This window comes from Lissotriton helveticus, chromosome 1_1 (genome assembly GCF_964261635.1).
Source record: "Lissotriton helveticus chromosome 1_1, aLisHel1.1, whole genome shotgun sequence".
Taxonomy (NCBI): domain Eukaryota; kingdom Metazoa; phylum Chordata; class Amphibia; order Caudata; family Salamandridae; genus Lissotriton; species Lissotriton helveticus.
This window is the reverse complement of record NC_136057.1, coordinates 1,948,703,662-1,948,727,840: the sequence shown is the minus strand read 5'-3', so window position 1 is coordinate 1,948,727,840 and position 24,179 is coordinate 1,948,703,662. Positions and strand designations below refer to the sequence as shown.

The 24,179-nt window shown below is 46.7% G+C and overlaps 1 protein-coding gene across 2 annotated transcripts in view; it reads left to right on the top strand.

Annotated features, from left to right (window-relative positions):
• Positions 1-24,179, top strand: part of LOC144755218 (complement factor H-like) — a 1,175,739-nt gene that overhangs the window by 869,146 nt on the left and 282,414 nt on the right. For both annotated transcript variants that reach the window (XM_078643916.1, XM_078643925.1), the window contains exon 20: positions 1,484-1,666. In XM_078643916.1, the coding sequence (XP_078500042.1) occupies positions 1,484-1,666 (183 nt within the window). The remainder of the gene's footprint in view (positions 1-1,483; positions 1,667-24,179) is intronic.

Sequence of the window (24,179 nt, the reverse complement as noted above, 5' to 3'; positions counted from 1 at the left end):
TACTACAGCCCTGGGGACTGTGCCTTGCTTAAAAAATGATTAAGGAGTAGACTACCTGCAAGCTACAGGTTAACAGAGCCCACCTGCGTCATCTCCACCAAGGGCTCTATCCTGGAGTTTATCCATTAGACTTTTAAGTATTTTGTCAGGTGCATTGTGGGAATTGTGGTCCGGATTTCCCAGAGACTATTCAGGAGATTCCAGACCTTTGGATTGGTGATTTGTTTACTTTGGACCTACAAGGAGACATTCAGGAAGCACCTCCTGAAGTTTGGAGAACTTATGCGAAAAAGCTTCATGAGGTGACCACCCCAACCTCGAGAGTTAAGCCAACTACCATCAACCGCGACCCGGCCAGGATTTTAGGTTCATCCCACTGAAAGCTCCAGAGCTCCAGACTTTCAGGATTTGACAAGGGCCTTATGGAAAGTCAAGCCGGGAAACCCTCATGGAATCCAACCTGCTGTGGAGGACCGAGTGATGTCGGAAGTAAAAGCACCAGAAAGGTTTATAATTTTGAAGTTAAAATGTTAACCAGGGCCTCGCACTTACTGTATCCAGCCAGGTTTCCAACGTGGTCAGCCTCAAACTTTGACTTTTTACCGGTGAAGCGCGACAAGATGTTCCAGAGAAAAGCTATATGTTTTTGAGCAGTATAAAGTAGGTAACATTTACAAATTCATATCTCCCGCTCCTTACATTGGATTTTTTCCATTTTGGTGTCTGTCTTCATAAAAGTATTTCCTAATTTTATAAGTTGTTGTGGTATTTTTATTGTGTGTTGTGTTTTACTTATTTGATGTATTGGTGTTTTCAAATGCTTTACACGCCTTTCTCCTAAGTTTGGCCTGACTGCTTTGTGTCTGCTACCAAGGGTTGAGCAAGGGGCTAATTACGGAGGCCTTTACTGGAGCCAATACTATATTGGTGGCCTCATGACTAGTTGTAGGTGCATACTAACCACTAGCAATAACCCACTTTCCAACACTGTCCACCTGATCGTCGACCTACCTGGAAATAAACAAAAGTATGGATATTTGTGTAATGGTTATGGATGTGGTGCTGGGATGTTCATATACTTGTGGGAATATTGTCACCCAAACCACATTGCTGTAGCTTTCCTAGCAATCTCCCTCTTTGATGAAACATTACTCCATTCATACCTTTCATGTGATCATCTATTATTAAAGATGCTGTGAGAATCTCCAGGGTTGCTCTTTCTCAGGGGCTACTCTATAGGACCAGAAAAACCTACTCACATCCCATGATAAGATGTTGTATAATTACAGGCAATTCCAGAGATATGTGAATGTCAATACATTGTATATCAGTTCAGTTTGCTTGCTAGGATTCAGATTTGTATAACTTTCAAAAGATGGATTTGGTACCGGAAATCTAATGTAGTTATTGTTTTTGCCTCAAATATGCCTTTGTAAATCCTGATGCACGCTAGTACATTATATTTTTCTTTATTTTCATTCAGCTCCTCCTGTCTGCTCTAGACCACCATTGGTTCCCCATGGAAAACTCGTTGGAGATGTGAAAAATGAATATAATCAGGATTCATCTATTGAATATATATGTGATGAGGATTATGATTTGGAAGGAACAAGATCGCTTATTTGTTTTGGTGGGACATGGTCAGGAGACGTGCCACAATGCATACGTAAGTACAGAAAGTACAGAAATACCTCAGGATCCTTCCTCTTCAGTCTTCCAGCTTTTCTCCTTGGCAGACGTGCCTTCTTTATTTGAGGATGATCTAATTTTCTGAGGTCTGGGTATCCTTTTTATACCAAAATTCTCTTTGTTCTCTGAGGGCAGAGAGGCCTTGGCCTAGTTCAAACCATTTCTGGTTAGTCCTGGAGCACTTTGTTTATCTGACTCCTTCTTTACTTTGAGAGAGAGGGGCAGGGTCATCAGCCACCCAGCAGGAGGTGGAGCCAGCATTTTGGAAGGCAGGCACAGCCCTATTCAGGCCCAGGTGCTTTACCCTCCCACCACTCAAGATGCATATGAAGCTGTTCAGCCTAGGGCCAACTTACTCAGCTTCCTGGAGCCAACCCAGCCCCTGTCACTCACAAACCAGACATTCAATTCACAAACAGGTCAAGGCACACAGAAAGGTCAGACAAGAAAACAGACACTTTCTAAAAGTGCTGTTTTCAAATCCGGGATTTAAAAAACATCCTCTCTAAAAGATGTGTTATTAAATTCTGAGTTCAGGGATACCACACTTTAATTTTCTAACTTGCTCCTATGGAAAGATAGGCAGGTAAACATTATACATAGCATACCCTATTATAGCCTATGGGCAAGATAGCCTTCTATAGTGAAAAACAAAATTGGCAGTATTTCACTATCAGAGCATGTCACCTACATTAGTACATGCCCTATCTTTCACATACACTGCACCCTGCCCAGCGGGGTACCTTGGGCCTTCCATAGGGGTGTCCAATGTACACAGAAAGGGAAGGGTTAGGCCTGGCCAGTGGGGACACTGGTCAAGTCAGAATGGCAGTTAGCAACTGCACACAGGCACTGCGGTGGCAGGCCTGAGACACCATTTTAGGGCTACTCATGTGGGTGGCACAATCAGTGCTGCCGGCCCACTAGTAGCATTTAAATCACCAGCCCCGGCACACTCAGTGCACTTTACTAGGGACTTACTGGTTAAACAAATATGCCAATCAGGGATAACAAATCACACTAACAATTAACTCTGGGAGCACTTACACTTTGACACTGATCAGCCGTGGCAAAGTGCACAGAGCATCTAAACCAGCCAAAATGAAATCCAGCGCAGCCTCAAAAGATACAGGAGGTAGAGCCAAAAAGTCAGGGGAAACCACGCCAAGGATGCCAGTTCTACACGTGACCCCTCCAGCTGAAAGTGGGGAGAACTACCCACCCTCTTGGGAGTTCTCATCACTAAGGTGGAAAAACCTGGACAGACAATCAGCGTTGGCGTGTTCTGTACCTGGGCGGTGTTCAACCGTAAAGTCCATTCCCTGTAGGTAGATGGACCACCTCAACAGTTTTGGGTTCTCACCCCTCATTTGCATTAACCATCTGAGGGGCCTATGGTCTGTCTGAACCCGGAAGTGAGTCCCAAACAAGTAGGGCCTTAGCTTCTTCAGAGCCCAGACCACAGCAAAAGCTTCCCTTTCAATCGCGCTCCACCTCTGTTCCCTGGGGAGTAGCCTCTTACTAATGAAAGCTACAGGTTGGTCCGAGCCCTCATCGTTCAGTTGTAAGAGTACCGCTCCCACACCATGTTCTGAAGCATCTGTCTGCACCACAAATTCACTGGAGAAATAAGGCCCCTTGAGCACAGGTGCGGTGCACATGGCAGTCTTCACGGCATCAAACGCAGTTTAACAGGCATCGGTCCAATTCACTCTCCTGGACTGCTTCCTTGAAGTCAGCTCTGTCAAGGGGGCAACAATGGTGCCATATCCCTTGACAAATCTTCGGTAATACCCAGTGAGACCTAGGAAGGCCTCACCTCTGTCTGGGTGTTGGGGGGCTACCAAGCCAGAATGGTATCAATCTTTGCCTGTAGGGGCGCCACCTGGCCGCTCCCTACCTGGTGTCCCAAGTACACCACAGATCTCTGCCCTATCTGGCACTTGTTGGCCTTGATAGTGAGGCCTGCCCTATGCAGAGCCTTCAACACTTCGCAGAGGTGTTGCAAGTGTTCCTCCCAAGTTGAGCAGAACACAGCAATATCATCCAGGTAAGAGGCGCTGAATTCCTCCAGCCTGGAAAGTACCCGGTTGACCAGTCTCTGGAACGTGGCAGGGGTGTTCTTGAACCGAAAGGGCATGACACGGAACTGGAAGTGCCCCTTTGGCATTGAAAACACAGGCCTCTCCTTGGCCCCCTCAGTTAAGGTAATCTGCCAGTACCCAGATGTTAAGTCAAACAGACTGAGGTACTGGGCAGCGCCCAACCAATCCACAAGCTCATCAGCTCTGGGGATGGGGTGTGAGTCAGTTTTGGTGACCTGATTGAGCCCACGGTAGTCCACACAAAACCGGAGTTCTGGAGTGGCACCTGGTGCAGCAGCTTTTGGTACTAAACCACTGGGCTAGCCCAGGGGCTACTGGAGGGCTCAATTACCCCTAGCTTCAACATCTTGGAAACGTCTTCCTTGATGCTGGCCCTGACCTTGTCAGCTACCCTGTAGAATTTATGCTTCACAGGTAGACTATCTCCAGTGTCCACATCATGGACATACCAATTGGTGACTCCTGGGGTCAGGGAAAACAGGGAGGCAAACTGACCCAACACCTGGTGACAGTTGCTCTGCTGTTCTGGGGTCAGGGTGGGTGAGAGGACCACTCCATCCAACGACCCGTCTTGCTCCTTCGCTGACAGGAAATCAGGAAGAGGGTCACTATCCTCTTCCATCCCAGCATCTGTAGCCAGGAGCATTGTCACATCAGACCTCTCAAAGTGGGATTTGAGGTGGTTCACGTGTAGGACCCTTAAGGGTTGCCTGGGAGTCTGCAAGTTAACCAGGTATGTTTCATCACTCTTGCACTCCACCACCTCGTATGGCCCAGTCCACTTGTCTTGGAGCGCATAAGGCTTCACTGGCGCCATCATCGACACCTTCTGCCTAGGTTGAAATTCAACCAGAGTTGCATTCTGGTCGTACCATCTTTTAATTTCTTCCTGGCTAGCTTCTAGGTTCTCCTGAGTGAGTTTCCTGAAGCGTTGTGTCTGGTTGTGGAAGACCAGCATGCAGCTGAACACATTCTGGGGGGTCTTACGAGGGAATTTCTCCCAACCCTCCTTCACTAGACTGAGAGGCCCGCTCACAGGGTGGCCATACAGGAGTTCAAAGGGACTGAACCCTAAGGACTTCTGTGGCACCTCCCTCTAGGTAAGGAGTGGTGAACTTATAAGTTACCCCACACTCCTCCCACAAAGACTTCATGTACTTGGAGATAAATCTGATATCCCGGTCGGAGATCACTTCTATGGGGAACCCCACACGGGTAAAGATCCCCATCAGTGCACAGCCCACAAACGGGGGCAGTGATTGTCCGGAGGACAGCTTCCGGGTACCGGGTGGCATGGTCCACCAAGACCAAGATGAATCTGTTGCCTAAGGCTGTCTTGGGGTCCATTGGCGCCACAATGTCGATGCCCACCCGCTCAAAAGGGGTGATCACCACAGGAAAGGGTTGGAGGGGTGCCTTGCACTTCCCGCCACTCTTGCCACTTGCTTGACACGTCTTGAAAGTCCTACAAAAGGTACCAATGTGCTTCTTCATCTGGGGCCAGAAGAAGTGGGTGACGAGCCTTCGGAAAGTCTTGTCTTGCCCCAGATGTCCTGCCAGAGGCACGTCATGAGCCAGTCCCATTAGGAAGGCCCTGAAGCACTTGGGTACCACCAGAACACGGGCTGCATCAGGCTCAGTGACCTTAGATTCACTATAAAGTAACCCATCTTCCCAGTAAATGAGATGATCCTAGGACTCTCTACCTGCTGCCTGGTCTGCAGCCTGCTGCCGCACACCAGCGAGAGAAGGGAATTTCATCTGTACCTTTCAGAACTCCTCCCTGAAGGGGCCCCCTTCTTGCTGCCAATGGGTCATCTCAGGTAGATCCCCCAGTTCAATTTGATTGCAGCTGCAACTGAAATGCAACCACATGTGTGAAAATGATCTGGAATTCTAAAGTATATTTGTATCAGTTTTAGCTGACACATGGAACTGTGCTTTGCAGAAGAAAAGAGAATGCATTCTAGGAGAAAGCAGAACAGTTTAAATGGGTCAGTGGTGGCCAGAGGTACTCAGTAGACTATTTTGTAAACTTTGTAATCTGAGGCCCCCAAACCTTTGGAAAGATTAGGTGAAATCACTTGACACGTGGGAATTGTTTTGGTCTGGTATCTCATATCTTTTATAGGTAAAAGCATAACTCCCGCAAAAACGTTACTCAAACTGAGACTTGTTCAAGCAGAAAAAGTCTCTGTACACAAGGTGTTCTGTTCAAATCAGACTCCCGAGTGCAAAAAATCATGCAGATGTAAACTCATAAGTAACACACAATTCAGGAATTACATGATACCACTGCATGTAATCAAAATTACCCTCAGTCATAGAAGTTAGTAAGACTTTCTCAGAGTAGATTAAAAAGATTCTTACGGTTTTTATCCACATACAATCTGCATGTGGATTTTAGATTGACTTACAAATGTCACTGATGGGAAGTGAGCGTCTACAGGTCTTATAATTTAGTTAGGCATCCAAAAAGAAATTTTAAATTTTTTTGACTAAAGTGTAAGTTATTCACTGTGTTTACACTTCAGTTGACAACTGCACAAAATATAATCTTGTATTGACTCAACATAGAAAATGACTTTTCTAATGTTTAAAAGAGCCCCAAGTGCAAATATAATATTAATTTGTTCACATTTGTGTATTTTGGTTTTTGCAACATTTCACTGATCCAGCCCTAACGATATTCAGGGTTTGCACTACCCTGCTGGGCCATGTTAATTACTTTTCGAGCTAACTGACAGTTCATACACCTCCCTTGGAGAATAGGCCCTTTTGAGTGGGTGTAGCCTGGTCGAGGAAAAGGGTTGGTTAGAAATCGGCTTCGATAGGTCAGCTAGCACTCATTGGCAAACCTCAGCAAGCCCTTCTTGGAGGTACAAAAGGTAAAATCCTCTCTTGCTAAAAAGAGCTAGCACAATTCGAATTTGCAACCGAGAACGCTTCAAATCAGACTCTATGTTAACAGAATATGACATTAATTCCACTGTCTTCCCAATATCCTTTCCTAACCCAACTCCCTATTCCATTTTCCTCCTGTCCTATGTAATCACTACAACGTTTACTCCCTCTTACACCCCATCTCCATGCCTCACCACATAAAATTGGTTAATCTTGTTCTCGCTCTCACTCAACTCTCCCTCTAGTCACTCTCACTGAGGCAAGGTTGCCCTCACTCCTGCTCTCAAACACTCTAAGCAATTTAATATAATTTAACACAATTTACTGAGCCCTGCTTCTTTAACCCCCTGCAAAGCTCCACACCCCTCCTTAGGCCTCACCCTCCTCTTATAGCTATTTCCTGCCTCTCTTCTATTCTTTATCTCTCTGTACAAATCCCAAGAGCACCTCTTTAATTACTTATTACAGCCATTATCTTCGTTCCTTTTTGTCCCTCTATTCTTACCCTATCTTCTAGCCAAGCCTCCCTATACCCACTCCACTCATGGCAGTGCCTGTATTTGTCATCCTCCCATCAATACCTGTAAAGTGACACATATGCTTCCTAGACCAACTCAATGTTCATGTGATAGCTGTTGCATACCACGTCTGCTGCTTCATCAGCAAGAGCTGCAATATGAGCTGAAACAAGACCTTCATTGGGACCATGACCCACACAAGGTGCCAAAATGATCTACTTAACCATCTGACTGTGCCCTATCACCAACTTCAGAACTGCACCAATATCCAGCAGAGGACATTTCAACAAGCCTAACTACAAATGAGACTTAAATATACTATATATAAAATGCCAATAGTGAGGCCAACACCGGCTTATTGCAAACTTCCAATACTTATTCTTATTTGATCAATGACAAACTCCAGACTTGTCAAAACATGGTTTTAACCACCTATGATGCATGCCAGTCAATGTGAGATCTATTAGAAAAATAAATGAATTATAGATAAGGACTACTACTAGCAGACTTCACATTTGATATCTCTGCCATAACTGAAACCTATATTTGCAAAAAATGCAAGTCCCATACTTCACAGAGTGATGCCCAAAGGATATCTGTCCTGTTAGACTTGGCCTCTTTTGGCGTAGCTCCCCTGACTTTTTGCTTTCTGACCTCCCGGTTTTGACTCTGTTTTTGCTGGTGTACTGAAGCAGCCAAGGAAGGTGATCTGGACTGAGTCGTGCCAGAAAGCATTCGTTGTCCTCAAGGCAACCATGTGCACGGCGCCCGTGCTCAAGGCACCTGACTCCTCCACGGAATTTTTTGTGCAGACTGACGTTTCAGAGCATGGTGTGGGAGTGGTACTGTCACAACTCAATGAAGAGGGCCTAGATCAGCCTGTCGTCTTCCTTTGCAGGAGACTACTCCCCAGGGAACAGTGGTGGAGTGCAATCGAAAGGGAATCTTTCCCTGTGGTATGGGCACTGAAGAAGCTGAGACCATAATTGTTTTGGACTCACTTCAGGGTTCAGACCGACCACAGACCCCTCAGGTGGTTAATGCAGATGAGGGTTGAGAATCCAAAACTGCTGAGGTGGTCCATTTCCCTACAGGGGATGGACTTTACTGTGGAACACCGCCCTGGGACAGAACACGCCAATGCAGATGGTCTGTTCAGGTTCTTCCGCCTTAGTGAAGAGAACTCCCAGGAGGGTGGGTAGTTCTCCCAACTTTCAGCTGGAGGGGACATGTGTTAGACTTGGCATCTTTTGGCGTTGTTTCCCCTGACTTTTTGCTTTCTGACCTCTCGGTTTTTACTCAGTTTTTTGCTGGTGTAATGACTCTAACACTCGATAGCAGTGAGAAAAGTGTGCAAAGTGCAAGTGCTCTTGTATAAAATGTGTTATGGATTAGTATTTCCATGTTTGGCTTATTTGATCTATGTGTCAGACCCTAGTAAAGTGCACTGCGAGTGCCAGGGCCTATAGATCAAATGCTGTTGGTGGGCTGCAGCACTGGATTGTGCCACCCACGTAAACAGCCCGTAAAGTGTAAATCTGGCCTGCCACTGCAGAGCCTGTGCGCAGCCTGGGGGTGCAATGTCGACTTGGCAAGTGCACACACTTGCAAGTCCCTAAATCTTCCCTTTCATACATGTGAGTCACCCCCAAGGTAGGCCCAAGGTAACCCCATGGGCAGGGTGCATTGTAGGTAAAAGGCAGGACATGCCCGGGTGTGTGTGGCATGTCCTGGTAGTGAATTACAGCCTACCTCATTTTTCACTATTGCAAGGCTACCTGTTCTCCATAGGCCAGACTGGGCAGTTTGATCATTACATCCTATGATCCTAACTGACTCAGAGAACGTGGTAACATGGTAGAAATTCGAGTTTAGTATGCCTGAACTCAGAATGACAAAATACATCTTTTAGTGAAGTTGGTTTTGACATTCTGTGTTTGAAAATACCACTTTTAGAAAGTGGGTGTTTTCTTACCTAACCATGCAGCCTGCCTCTGCTAGTGTGTGTATTTGCCGACTGGTTTGTGAGTGACAGGGCTGGGAGAGACAGGGTGATTCAGCCAGGCTGAATAGGCACATCTACATCTAGATGGGTGGGAGGAGTAGCACCTAGGTCTGAATAGGGCTGAGCTCACCTTCCACAATGCCAGAAATGGCCTCCATATTTACTCTTCAATTTCAACTCAGCAAAGTGACTTAAGACTCTTTCTCTACATTGCAAATTCGACAAATTTGCCAATCAGGGATAACAAATCACTCTAACAATTTACCCTGGGAGCACTTACACTTTGACACTCATCAGCAGTTGCATAGTGCCCAGAGCATCTAAACCAGCCAAAATGAAATCCAGCACAGCGTCAAAAGATACAGGAGGAAGAGCCAAAAAGTCAGGGGAAACCACACCAAGGATGCCAGTTCTAACACGTGACCCTTCCAGTTGAAAATGGGGAGAACTACCCACCCTCTTGGGAGTTCGCATCACTAAGGTGGAAAAACCTGGATAGACAATCAGCGTTGGCGTGTTCTGTACCAGGGCGGTGTTCAACCGTAAAGTCCATTCCCTGTAGGTAGATGGACCACCTCAACAGTTTTGGGTTCTCACCCCTCATTTGCATTAACCATCTGAGGGGCCTGTGGTCTGTCTGAACCCAGAAGTGAGTCCCAAACAAGTAGGGCCTCAGCTTCTTCAGAGCCCAGCCCACAGCAAAAGCTTACCTTTCAATCGTGCTCCACCTCTGTTCCCTGGGGAGTAGCCTCTTACTAATGAAAGCTACAGGTTGGTCCGAGCCCTCATCGTTCAGTTGTAAGAGTACCGCTCCCACACCATGTTCTGAAGCATCTGTCTGCACCACAAATTCACTGGAGAAATGAGGCCCCTTGAGCACAGGTGCGGTGCACATGGCAGTCTTCACGGCATCAAAAGCAGTTTAACAGGCATCGGTCCAATTCACTCTCCTGGGCTGCTTCCTTGAAGTCAGCTCTGTCAAGGGGGCAACAATGGTGCCATATCCCTTGACAAATCTTCGGTAATACCCAGTGAGACCTAGGAAGGCTCTCACCTCTGTCTGGGTGTTGGGGGCTACCAAGCCAGAATGGTATCTATCTTTGCCTGTAGGGGCGCCACCTGGCCGCTCCCTACCTGGTGTCCCAAGTACACCACAGATCCCTGCCCTATCTGGCACTTGTTGGCCCTAATAGTAAGGCCTGCCCTATGCAGAGCCTTTAACACTTCGCAGAGGTGTTGCAAGTGTTCCTCCCAAGTGGATCAGAACACAGCAATATCATCCAGGTAAGAGGCTCTGAATTCCTCCAGCCTGGAGAGTACCCGGTTGACCAGTCTCTGGAATGTGGCAGGGGTGTTCTTCAACCGAAAGGGCATGACACGGAACTGGAAGTGCCCCTTTAGCATTGAAAACACAGACCTCTCCTTGGCCCCTTCAGTTAAGGCAATCTGCCAGTACCCAGATGTTAAGTCAAACATACTGAGGTACTGGGGGGGGCGCTAGAGGGCGCAGTGCGGAATGGCTGCCTGCTAAGACAGCTCCGCCGGCCAGAGACGATAACGGTCTTAAACGGCGGGTATATGGTGAGCAGCATGCTGAGAACGAAGCTGTAATGTATCGGAAGATGTGAGGAACAGTTTGCCCTAAGCTGATTTTTTTACGGTACGGTACTCCTCCCGAAAACGACTTTGCCAGCAAGCGGCGCGAATAACCAGCGAGGGTTAAGATGGCGGCTCCGTGAAAGCAGGGGGAGACGAGCGATATCGCACTGCCTACTGACGTGGAGCCCCGCTGATCACCAGGTGCTACAAATCAACGCAGATGGTGGTAAGCGGAGTGCGAAGCACTGGAAGTGATTGAAGCTGATGTGTGGATGAAGATCTACCTGTTTGCCAGCGCAGCACGGACTAGGCGGCATCGTACGGCGATAGACGCATTGTGAGACGATATACGGCATATAAGGGCTACAAGAGTATGGCTCCAGTAGTGTTGGCATAGCGCTCAAATTAAATTTTACTACGACGTGTGATATGAACAGTTGTGCCCTGGTATTTCTGTTGTGAGACAAACGGGCGCGAACCTCGGCAATGCTAATGTACAGCCAAGCGCGCAAGATGGCAGCGCCCACAGGCAGATGAAGCACGGTGTGTACTGCGAGTCCAATAACTGCGAGACGGCGGACTTTCCCGGTCTTTGAAGGAGTACCCTGCTCGCATTCTGGCACCAGCAGCGATTCGGCGTCCACTGTGAGGCTACCGGCTGTGGGGCAGTAATAACGAAACGACGCGAACACACGCAGTGAAGGCGCAAACACGGTCAGGCGTCTGATCTCGACATCTGGCTCAGCGGATATCTCTACAGAGATAACTCCGGTGCAGGGCAGGATCCAGGCGAGACCTACACAAGAGAAGGGGATAAGCCGCGGTGTTGGCGAGAGCGCGCCAAGCGTGCACTGAGTATACACGAAGTGCGCTTGAGGACAAAACAAAACAAAAACACACAACTGTGTATGTTTGACGAGGAGGTAAGCTGTTGGGGCACTGCTGTACTGGCACAGAGCACTATCAGCTGGTTGTATACATAAAGACTTGGCGCACCCATTACGAACAACGCAGGAGACAGCGTGACGGCTGGGGCTACTGCTCAGAGGAAAATGGGTAAACCGGAGAAGGTACAATCGAAACTACCCTTCGACAACAAGATAGGCACTAAAGGAGCTACTGCGCCACCAGATGTGGGTCTGGACACTGACGCTGAGCCACAGAATACCATGGAAGTGACGCTCAGAGCCATACATAAAAGCCTACAGGATGTCCACAGTAAGCTAGACTCCATCACGCAACGTGTTGACAACATGGCGGCGAAGCTTGATAAACACGGTGAGCGGCTGGAGGAAGCAGAGACACGACTATCAGCGGTGGAAGATGAGTCGCACGCAACGACGCAGAAGTGCACAGAAATGGACAGGGTCCTAGAAGTTATCAAAAACAAGTCGGAAGAGTTGGAAGCGAGGTCCCGAAGAAATAACATACGCATAGTGGGGGTTCCTGAATCCACCAACACTGGGAAGATGGAGACCTATGTGGAGGATCTGCTGACATCGATCTTCGGGAAAGATCAACTATCCACCATGTTTATCATTGAGCGAGCGCACAGGACCCTTGCACCGAAACCGAAACCAGGAGCTCCTCCGCGACCGATAGTAGCGCGGCTACTCAATTACAGAGATCGCGATATGATCCTGAAGCTGGCGAGGGAAAAACAAGAGATTGGACACCAGGGTAACAAGCTGCAATTTTAGCGAGATTTCACCCTTAATGTACAACTGGCACAAAAAGAATTCACGTCAGCAAAACAGAAACTGAGAGAAATGAACATATCATATGCGATGCTGTACCCTGCAAGATTGAAAATCACTCATGATGGTAAATCAACGATCTGTCACACTCCGCAGGAGGCGCACTTGTATCTTAAACGACTGAATCATCGAAGGCGTGATCAGCGGCGACAGGAGCAGAACCAGGATTCGGATTAGCAACACTGGAATCGATTAGGCTACGATGACGGGAGCAAAGGCGTCAAGAGCAAAACCAAGAGTCAGATCAAAACTAGGAAATCCATTAACTTTGCCCTACACAGCAACGGCACTACTTAGGACAAAGTACGGATAACGTGGAATCCAACATGATATGGTATATTGGAGGTAGAGACTGCGGTCAAGGTTGTACAAGAACATGGAACTCAGCGCGTAAACACTTGACCCTTGGCTACCTGTCAGTGAATGACTCGGAAAGCAGCGCTAGGAACTACCTGACTGCTGTCTGTGGGGTGTGCTGGAAAGCCTGATTGTGGGGAGGGGACAGGTAAGATTACCCAATATACGGATTACAGACGGAACACTGGAGTAGCATGGAACAGTGCAGCGCCTGTTGTTGTGGGTAGAAAGAGATCGCACTGCCTCTATGTACGGTAAATATGCAAAACTACTAATTGTGTGATCAACATGTTGTACAGGGTGTACGCTGGGAGTAAACATCTCCGAGAAAGGGAATATATATACAGCGTGTGTTACGGCATCTGCACTATACAACCACTCTGGCCACATCCACTATGTTGGATGGAGTCGTGTGACCCGAGCGGACCCCCCCGCGGGGTGTCCCCCCACATTGGCGCATTGTTAGTTTTTGTTACACTCAGGGTATGTCTTTGGCATGTTTGGGGTGCTGAAGTGGGCGGGGGGAGGAGGGGGAATGTTGGGGAATGTTGGTTTGCGACACTGTGTTTGAGAAACACTGCCAGACTCCATGAGAATCATACACTGCGCTATATAATAAGTAGGCAATATATGAAAAGCTTTATGACCGAGACTGTTCTTTGTAATCTGAGATTCAGAATAGAGATGCCAAGATATAATAATGGATGAGCATGTAAAGAAATTAAAACTGATATCCTGGAATGTGCGTAGTTTAAACAACCCCAAAAAAATCAGGCAAGTGTTAGCATACCTAACAAGGCTACAGGTAGACGTGGCATGTCTCCAGGAGACACACATAGACCCACGCGCACACACACGTGTTGGACACCGATGGGCGGAAGCCTCATATAGTGCTGCCTATTCTTCCTACTCTAGAAGAGTAACGATCTTACTAGGACGAGGGCTACAGTTCAAAATGGAACAAACACACACCGATAGTGAAGGGAGATATGTCATTGTGTCAGGGGTGCTAAGAGGACACAAAATCAAACTTCTGAACATTTACGCTCCAAATGTAGATGACCCCCAGTTCTACACGACACTTTGGACGAAGATATCCGACCTTCCAGACGTTCCGGTATTATGGGGGGGTGACTTTAACATGGCACTGAATGACGAGATTGACAGTTCCAACGCATCGACAGAGACACACAAAAGAGCGTTACATGCACTACAAGACATACTACTTGATAGGCAGCTAGTGGATTTATGGCGCACACAACATCCTGATGTACGAGAGGCTACCCACACCACTGCGGCCTATAACAGCTGGTCTAGAATAGATTACTGGATTGGGTCACAGGAAGTGCTACAATGGATAGATGACATAGAACACCTCCCAAGAACGCTATCTGATCATAACCCAGTGTTACTTACGATAAAACTGCCCAACTACGTGCCTCCTCCTTTCAGCTGGTGCTTTAATGGGAAAGCCCTGCAGGACGAGTGCTATCGTAACACGATTGATAAGGCCATAGCGGAATATTTTGAGGATAACAAGCCCACAACGAAAGATGCAGGGTTACTATGGGAGGCCTTCAAAGCCACAATACGGGGGATCTGTATCAGCACCAACGTGGGCATTCTCAAAGACTTACGCCAGCAATTAGAGAAAAAAGAAGCTGATATAAGGAAACTAGAGTTGGAATATACTGAATCACAAAGCCCAGCTATTCTGGGTCAAATTAGGATTGAACTAACAGAGTTTCAAAAACAAGCAGACATAGAGCTGACGTATGTGCACAAGCGGCAAGTAGCAAGACACTACGGTGAGGTGGGGAGACCAGGTGCGACGCTAGCAGCTAAAATTTGTGGGCAGAAACCCCAACACATGGTTGAAGTGATAAGGAATCAACACGGTGAAATGAGGCATGACACTAAAGGCATACTAGAGGCGTTCCAACACACATTTGGCACACTGTACCAAACTGACCAGACCGCCCAAGCAGAGGAAATAGATAAATACTGCGACACGATAGCGCTGGCGTGGTTGTCAGATACACAACGACAGTTCCTCTCTCAACCGGTGACAGTAGAAGAGGTGTCGGAAATAATAAAATCCCTGCCGAATGGAAAAGCTCCAGGTCCAGACGGATTCACTGGGGAATTCTATAAAGCCTTTGTGGATTTACTGGCCCCAAATATAGTGGAAATGTTAGGGGATGCACATGAAAAAGGTGTACTACCGGCCTCCTTGAGAGAAGCAATGATTATTGCATTGTTGAAGCCAGAGAAAGACCCAGAGACGTGTGACTCCTATAGGCCACTATCTCTCATAAACGTTGATTCCAAAATACTGTCTAAACTATTAGCAGCAAGGTTGCAAGTCTTAATGACGAGACTGATACTACCTGATCAGGCAGGGTTTATTCCCACTAGATCAACATCCCACAACACAAGGACCCTATTTGCACTGGCACACCACCTAACTCCAGAAACGAAAGCAGCGGCGGTGCTATTGGACGCTGCCAAAGCGTTTGACACCATTGCTTGGACTTACTTACACACCATATCGCGAAGAATGGGTTTCTCCCCAATGTTCCTGCAATGGATAGCGCTCCTCTATACTAAACCTATAGCGAGGATTAAAGTCAACAAATATATTTCGGAACCAATAAAAATAGGGAGAGGCACGCGTCAAGGGTGCCCACTATCGCCCCTGTTATTCGCCATAGCTATAGAGCCACTAGTATGTAAGATACGACAGGAATACAAAAACTCAGCATTGCAATTCCCCCAAAGACCACTGCACATCTCGCTATATGCGGATGATGTGTTACTATACGTCAGGGACCCAAAAGAGAATTTGAATCCACTACTAAGAGAATTCGTTAAATTTGGATATCATTCTGGACTAAACATTAACTGGACGAAATCCACGATTATACCCCTCACCGCTAGTACTACACCCTTCCATTTAGATTACCCCGTAGACTGGCAAACAGATCCAGTGCGATATCTGGGAGTCTGGTTCCACAGAGACCCGGAAGAGGTGATCCGCACGAATTACGGCAGAGTGTTAAGTGTGCTGGACCAGAAAATAGATCGGTGCATACGTTTGCCACTATCTATGGCGGACAGAATAGCTATAGTAAAAATGGTACTGTTACCAAAACTGCTATATCTCTTTAATAACATTCCAATAAAACCACCGAATCCTGTGTTCCAGGAGATCAAAGCGGTCACCTTAAAATTGATTTGGGCGGGTAAAATAGCTAGAATTAACCTCCATACGCTAACATTACCGTATGCAAAAGGAGGATTTAAAGTGCCTGATTTTCTACTATATTACCTATGTGCGCAAGCACAATATGCGCACTACTGGTTTCACCCCACTCCATACATCACACATGTGGCTGTGGAAGAGGGAGACGCCCTCCCGATACCACTGAATGCAATATTATCACACACGCGACCGGCATTGCATAAAAAAGATATCAATACAGTGGATGCTACGACGATGGCATGGCAGGTAATAGCGAAAAAAGTTGGTAAACAACCAATATATGCACCAGAGCTACCACTTAACTATCCTTCGGCTCTCCCAGTCACGCAAGAAGCAGTGGGAATGGACCTGCTCAGACAGGTGGGATTCGACACATTAGGAGACCTATATCAGGCAGGGACAATTAAGAAATTGGAAGAGCTGGAATATATACAAAACCAGACATTGTTATTTAAATTTACATACTATAGACTACAGCGAGCATTGAAAACGCACTACCCGGCCTATCCTGCTGAACCAGACACGCTACTGACACTGCAATTACTCGTCACATCAGCTAATCCGAAACACTTAGTATCTAGACTGTACACTTCACTGCAAGCCGAAATAGGTGCTACTGCAGACAAGGCACTTCAAAAATGGAATGCATGTTTGGAACTGCCTCTGACGGGGGAAGAGTGGGGCTCAGCTGGCACGATTACTGAAATATTGCCGCCAAATGGAAACCTAAAACTGATACACATCATATACTTGCATCAAACATACCACACGCCCCAACGACTACACAAATATGGATTGCGTGAGGATTCAAGATGCCAAAGGTCTGGAACAGACGATGCAAATTTCATACACATGGCATGGTATTGCAGGGGGGTGGCTCAATTCTGGTTGGAGGTTACAGAAATGCTGAGTAAGATGGTGGGGATTGAAATTCAATGTACCATACAGACATGCCTGCTGAATATACTGCAAACTGTTGAAGCGAGAAAACGCAAATTCTGTGTACTGGCACTGCTTTTAGCTAAGCGGAATATTGCAATATGTTGGGGGGGGGTAAGAAAACGCCACGAATTAAGAATTGGATCAGTGATTTGATATATTGTAAGGATAATCTTAAATTGTACGAAGAAGAGTTGTCACCACGTGCACGACCTAAAGACTATTGGCATTATTTGGCGGACTATTTATTGAGCTTAGATCAACAGTCAGAGTGAAAGCGATGTAACATTAAATCAAATGTGGCGTGATATGTCTACCATGTAATATTCTAATGGATATGGAGTGTTGTAATACAGTTCAACTGGATGAAGCATTAATACCAAAATGTTGGGCATTGTATGTCCTTTGTTGTTTCTTATAAAATACCAATAAATAAAATAAAAAAATAAAACATACTGAGGTACTTGGCAGCGCCCAACCAATCCACAAGCTCATCAGCTTTGGGGATGGGGTGTGCGTCAGTTTTGGTGACCGCTTTGAGCCCTCGGTAGTCCACACAAAACCGGAGTTCTGGAGTGGTACCTGGTGCAGCAGCTTTTGGTACTAACACCACTGGACTAGCCCAGGGGCTACTGGAAGGCTCAATTACCCCTAGCTTCAACATCTTGGAAACCTCTTCCTTGATGCTGGCCCTGACCTTGTCAGCTACCCTGTAGAATTTCTGCTTCACAGGTAGACTGTCTCCAGTGTCCACATCATGGACATACCAATTGGTGACTCCTTGGTCAGGGAAAACAGGGAGGCAAACTGACCCAACACCTGGTGACAGTCGCTCTGCTGTTCTGGGGTCAGGGTGGGTGGGAGGACCACTCCATCCACCAAGCCGTCTTGCTCCTTCGCTGACAGGAGGTCAGGAAGAGGGTCACTATCCTCTTCCATCCCAGCATCTGTAGCCAGGAGCATTGTCACATCAGACCTCTCAAAGTGGGATTTGAGGTGGTTCACGTGTAGGACCCTTAAGGGTTGCCTCGGAGTCTGCAAGTTAACCAGGTATGTTACATCACTCTTGCACTCCACCACCGCGTATGGCCCAGTCCACTTGTCTTGGAGCGCATAAGGCTCCACTGGCGCCATCATCGACACCTTCTGCCTAGGTGGAAATTCAACCAGAGTGGCATTCTGGTCGTACCATCTTTTAATTTCTTCCTGGCTAGCTTCCAGGTTCTCCTGCGCGAGTTTCCTGAAGCGTTGTGTCTGGTTGTGGAAGACCAGCATGTAGCTGAACACATTCTGGGGGGTCTCACCAGGAGATTTCTCCCAGCCCTTCTTCACTAGAATGAGAGGCCCTCTCACAGGGTGGCCATACAGGAGTTCAAAGGGACTGAACCCTAAGGACTTCTGTGGCACCTCCCTGTAGGTAAGTAGTGGTGAACTTATAAGTTACCCCACACTCCTCCCACAAAGACTTCATGTACTTAGAGATGAAGCTGATACCCCGGTCGGAGACCACTTCTATGGGGAACCCCACACGGGTAAAGATCCCCATCAGTGCACGGCCCACCACGGGGGCAGTGATTGTCCAGAGGACAGCTTCCGGGTACCGGTTGGCGTGGTCCACCAAGACCAAGATGAACCTGTTGCCTAAGGCTGTCTTGGGGTCCATTGGCCCCACAATGTCAATGCCCACCCGCTCAAAAGGGGTGATCACCACAGGAAAGGGTTGGAGGGGTGCCTTGCACTTCCCGCCACTCTTGCCACTTGCTTGACACATCTTGAAAGTCCTACAAAAGGTACCAATGTGCTTCTTCATCTGGGGCCAGAAGAAGTGGGTGACAAGCCTTTGGAAAGTCTTGTCTTGCCCCAGATGTCCTGCCAGAGGCACGTCATGAGCCAGTCCCATTAGGAAGGCCCAGAAGCACTTGGGTACCACCAGAACACGGGCTGCATCAGGCTCAATGACCTCAGGTTCACTATGAAGTAACCCATCTTCCCAGTAAATGAGATGATCCTTGGACTCTCTACCTGCTGCCGCACACCAGCGAGAAAAGGGAATTTCATCTGCGCCTTTCAGAACTACTCCCTGAAGGGGCCCCCTTCTTGCTGCCAATGGGTCATCTCAGGTAGATCCCCCAGTTCAATTTGATTGCAGCTGCAACTGAAATGCAACCACATGTGTGAAAATGATCTGGAATTCTAAAGTATATTTGTATCAGTTTTAGCTGACACATGGAACTGGGCTTTGCAGAAGAAATGAGAATGCATTCTAGGAGAAAGCAGAACAGTTTAAATGGGTCAGTGGTGGCCAGAGGTACTCAGTAGGCTATTTTGTAAACTTTGTAATCTGAGGCCCCCAAACCTTTGGAAAGATTAGGTGAAATCACTTGACACGTAGGAATTGTTTTGGTCTGGTATCTCATATCTTTTATAGGTAAAAGCATAACTCCCGCAAAAACGTTACTCAAAAGGAGACTTGTTCGAGCAGAAAAAGTCTCTCTACACGAGGTGTTCTGTTCAAATCAGACTCCCGAGTGCAAAAAATCATACAGATGTAAACTCATTGGTAACACGCAATTCAGGAATTACATGATACCACTGCATGTAATCAAAATTACCCTCAGACATAGAAGTTAGTAAGTCTTTCTCAGAGTAGATTCAAAAGATTCTTACGGTTTTTATCCACATACAATCTGCATGTGGATTTTAGATTGACTTACAAATGTCACTGATGGGAAGTGAGCGTCTACAGGTCTTATAATTTAGTTAGGCATCCAAAAAGAAATTAAATTTTTTTTAGACTAAAGTGTAAGCTATTCACTGTGTTTACACTTCAGTTGACAACTGCACAAAATATAATCTTATATTGACTCAACATAGAAAATTACTTTTCTAAAGTTTAAAAGGGCCCCAAGTGCAAATATAATATTCATTTGTTCACATTTGTGTATTTTGGTTTTTGCAACATTTCACTGATCCAGCCCTAACAATATTCAGGGTTTGCACTACCCTGCTGGGCCATGTTAATTACTCTTCGAGCTAACTGACCGTTCATACACCTCCCTTGGACAATAGGCCCTTTTGAGTGGGTGTAGCCTGGTCGAGGAAAAGGGTTGGGTAGAAATCGGCTTCGATAGGTCAGCTAGGACTCATTGGCAACCCTCAGCAAGCCCTTCTTGGAGGTACAAAAGGTTAAATCCTCTCTTGCTAAAAAGAGCTAGCACAATTCGAATTTGCAACCGAGAACGCTCCAAATCAGACTCTATGTTAACAGAATATGACATTAATACCACTGTCTTCCCAATATCCTTTCCTAACCCAACTCCCTATTCCATTTTCCTCCTGTCCTAATCTAATCACTACAATGTTTACTCCCTCTTACACCCCATCTCCATGCCTCACCACATACAATTGGTTAATCTTGTTCTCGCTCTCACTCAACTCTCCCTCTAGTCACTCTCACTGAGGCAAGGTTGCCCTCACTCCTGCTCTCAAACACTCTAAGCTATTTAATACAATTTAACACAATTTACTGAGCCCTGCTTCTTTAACCCCCTTCAAAGCTCCACACCCCTCCTTAGGCCCCACCCTCCTCTTATAGCTTTTTCCTGCCTCACTTCTATTCTTTATCTCTCTGTACAAATCCCAAGAGCACATCTTTATTACTTATTACAGTCATTATCTTCTATCCTTTTTGTCCCTTTATTCTTACCCTATCTTCTAGCCAAGCCTCCCTATACCCACTCCACTCATGGCACTGCCAGTGCTTGTCGTCCTCCCATCAATACCTGTAAAGTGACACATATGCTTCCTAGACCAACTGAATGATCCTGTGATAGCTGTTGCATACCACGTCTGCTGCTTCATCAGCAAGAGCTGCAATATGAGCTGAACAAGACCTTCATTGGGACCATGACCCACACAAGGTGCCAAAATGTGCTACTTAACCATCTGACTGTGCCCTATCACCAACTTCAGAACTGCACCAATATCCAGCAGAGGACACTTCAACAAGCCTAACTACAGATGAGACTTAAATATACTATATATAAAATGCCAATAGTGAGGCCAACACCTGCTTATTGCAAACTTCCAATACTCATTCTTATTTGATCAATGACAAACTCCAGACTTGTCAAAACATGGTTTTAACCACCTATGATGCATGCCAGTCAATGTGAGATCTATTAGAAAAATAAATGAATTATAGATAAGGACTACTACTAGCAGACTTCACATTTGATCTCTCTGCCATAACTGAAACCTATATTTGCAAAAAATCCAGGTCCCATACTTCACAGAGTGATGCCCAAAGGATATCTATCCTGTAAGACTTGGCCTCTTTTGCCGTGGTTCCCCTGACTTTTTGCTTTTTGACCTCCCGGTTTTGACTCTGTTTTTGCTGGTGTACTGCAGCAGCCAAGGAAGGTGATCTGGACTGAGTCGTGCCAGAAAGCATTCGTTGTCATCAAGGCAACCATGTGCACGACGCCCGTGCTCAAGGCACCTGACTTCTCCACGGAATTTGTTGTGCAGACTGACGCTTCAGAGCATGGTGTGGGAGTGGTACTGTCACAACTCAACGAAGAGGGCCCTAGATCAGCCTGTCATCTTCCTTTGCAGGAGACTACTCCCCAGGGAACAGTGGTGGAGTGCAATCGAAAGGGAATCTTTCCCTGTGGTATGTCTACCACTGGTCCTAAGCTGTGGAATAAATTACCTCTGGCTTTAAGACAATGCACAGAGCACCTAACATTCCGTAAACTTTTAAAAACCATTCTTTTCAAAAATGAAGTTTAATTTCATCTCCACATCTTGCTGCTGATTTTCCGGTCAAAAAGCGCGGAGATACTCCTGCCGGAGTGATTCAAGCGCTATACAAACCTACAAATAAATAAATAAATAAGTATGGGCACTGAAGAAGCTGACACCATACTTGTTTGGGACTCACTTAGGGTTCAGACCGACCACAGACCCCTCAGGTGGTTAATGCAGATGAAGTTTGAGAATCCAAAACTGCTGAGGTGGTCCATTTCCCTACAGGGGATGGACTTTACGGTGGAACACCGCCCTGGTACAGAACACGCCAATGCAGATGGTCTGTCCAGGTTCTTCCGCCTTAGTGAAGAGATCTCCCAGGAGGGTGGGTAGTTCTCCCAACTTTCAGCTGGAGGGGACATGTGTTAGACTTGGCATCTTTTGGCGTTGTTTCCCCTGACTTTTTGCTTTCTGACCTCTCGGTTTTTACTCAGTTTTTTGCTGGTGTAATGACTTTTACACTGTATAGCAGTGAGAATAGTGTACAAAGTGCAAGTGTCCTTGTATAAAATGTGTTATGGATTAGTATTTCCATGTTTGGCTTATTTGATCTATGTGTCAGACCCTAGTAAAGTGCACTGCGAGTGCCAGGGCCTATAGATCAAATGCTGTTGGTGGGCTGCAGCACTGGATTGTGCCACCCACGTAAACAGCCCGTAAAGTGTAATTCTGGCCTGCCACTGCAGAGCCTGTGCGCAGCCTGGGGGTGCAATGTTGACTTGGCAAGTGCACACACTTGCAAGTCCCTAAACCTTCCCTTGCATACATATAAATCACCCCCAAGGTAACCCCATGGGCAGGGTGCATTGTAGGTAAAAGGCAGGACATGCCCGGGTGTGTGTGGCATGTCCTGGTAGTGAATTACAGCCTACCTTGTTTTTCACTATTGGAAGGCTACCTGTTCTTCATAGGCCAGACTGGGCAGTTTGATCATTACATCCTATGATCCTAACTGACTCAGAGAACGTGGTAACATGGTAGGAATTCGAGTTTAGTATGCCTGAACTCAGAATGATAAAATACATCTTTTAGTGAAGTTGGTTTTGACATTCTGTGTTTGAAAATACCACTTTTAGAAATTGGGTGTTTTCTTACCTAACTATGCAGCCTGCCTCTGCTAGTGTGTGTATTTGCCATCTGGTTTGTGAGTGACAGGGCTGGGGGAGACAGGGTGATTCAGCCAGGATGCATAGGCACATCTACATCTAGATGGGTGGGAGGAGTAGCACCTAGGTCTGAATAGGGCTGAGCTCACCTTCCACAATGCTAGAAATGGCCTCCATATTTACTCTTCAATTTCAACTCAGCAAAGTGACTTAAGACTCTTTCTCTACATTGCAAATTCGACAACTATTTTAGTCCTGCCTACGAGTAAACAGACTACATTTTACTCATTGTAAAATGTATTACTCAAGTACAAAAAATGCATAAAACTGTGTGAGAAAGTGCCATCTTTCTTGAATGGGTATGCCCCCACTTTTTGCTGAATTGCTGATGTGCTTTGAATGAGTTTGCCCTGGGCTCCTGCCAACCAGATGCCCAGGGCCTGTTTTACTTCCCAAAAACTGCGTTGCAACTAAAACCCAATTGGCATTTCTGGCCACCTGTCAGCCCCTAGTAAATGGTACCCTAGGTACCCGGGGCCTGGTGACCAGAGAAGGCCCCTAAGGGCTGCAGCACTTATTGTGCCACCCTTAGGGACCCTGTACCCTGACACCCACACACTGCCTTTGCAGGCTGAGTGTCTAAGTACAGAACTAAACAGAGAGTCGACATGGCATACACCCTGTGTGCCATGCCTACAAGCTCACTGCCTTGGCTTCCATCAGTCACCTCTCTAGCTGTGTGCCCTATGCCAGTGGTGTGGGAACATGGGCATGAGCCCTGTACCCCTACAGTTCCCAGGGACATTCCTGGGCACTGTAAGTGCAGTGCTGCCATTAAGAGTATATGGTGCTGGAAGGTCATCATTACGAACTTCACAGCACCATGATGGCTTCACTGAAGACTGAGAAGTTTGATATCAAACTTCTCAGCACATTAAACCCACACTGATGCCAGTGTGGGATTTAATGTAAAATGCACGACAGAGGGCATCTTAGAGATGCCCCCTGAAACCTAACCAACACCCAGTGTCCTGACTGTGTGGCTGCCGAGGCTGCCACCACCAGACATGTTTCTGGACCCCTGGGTCAAGAGCTGCTGCTCTCGGGAGCCTGCAACAGTGCA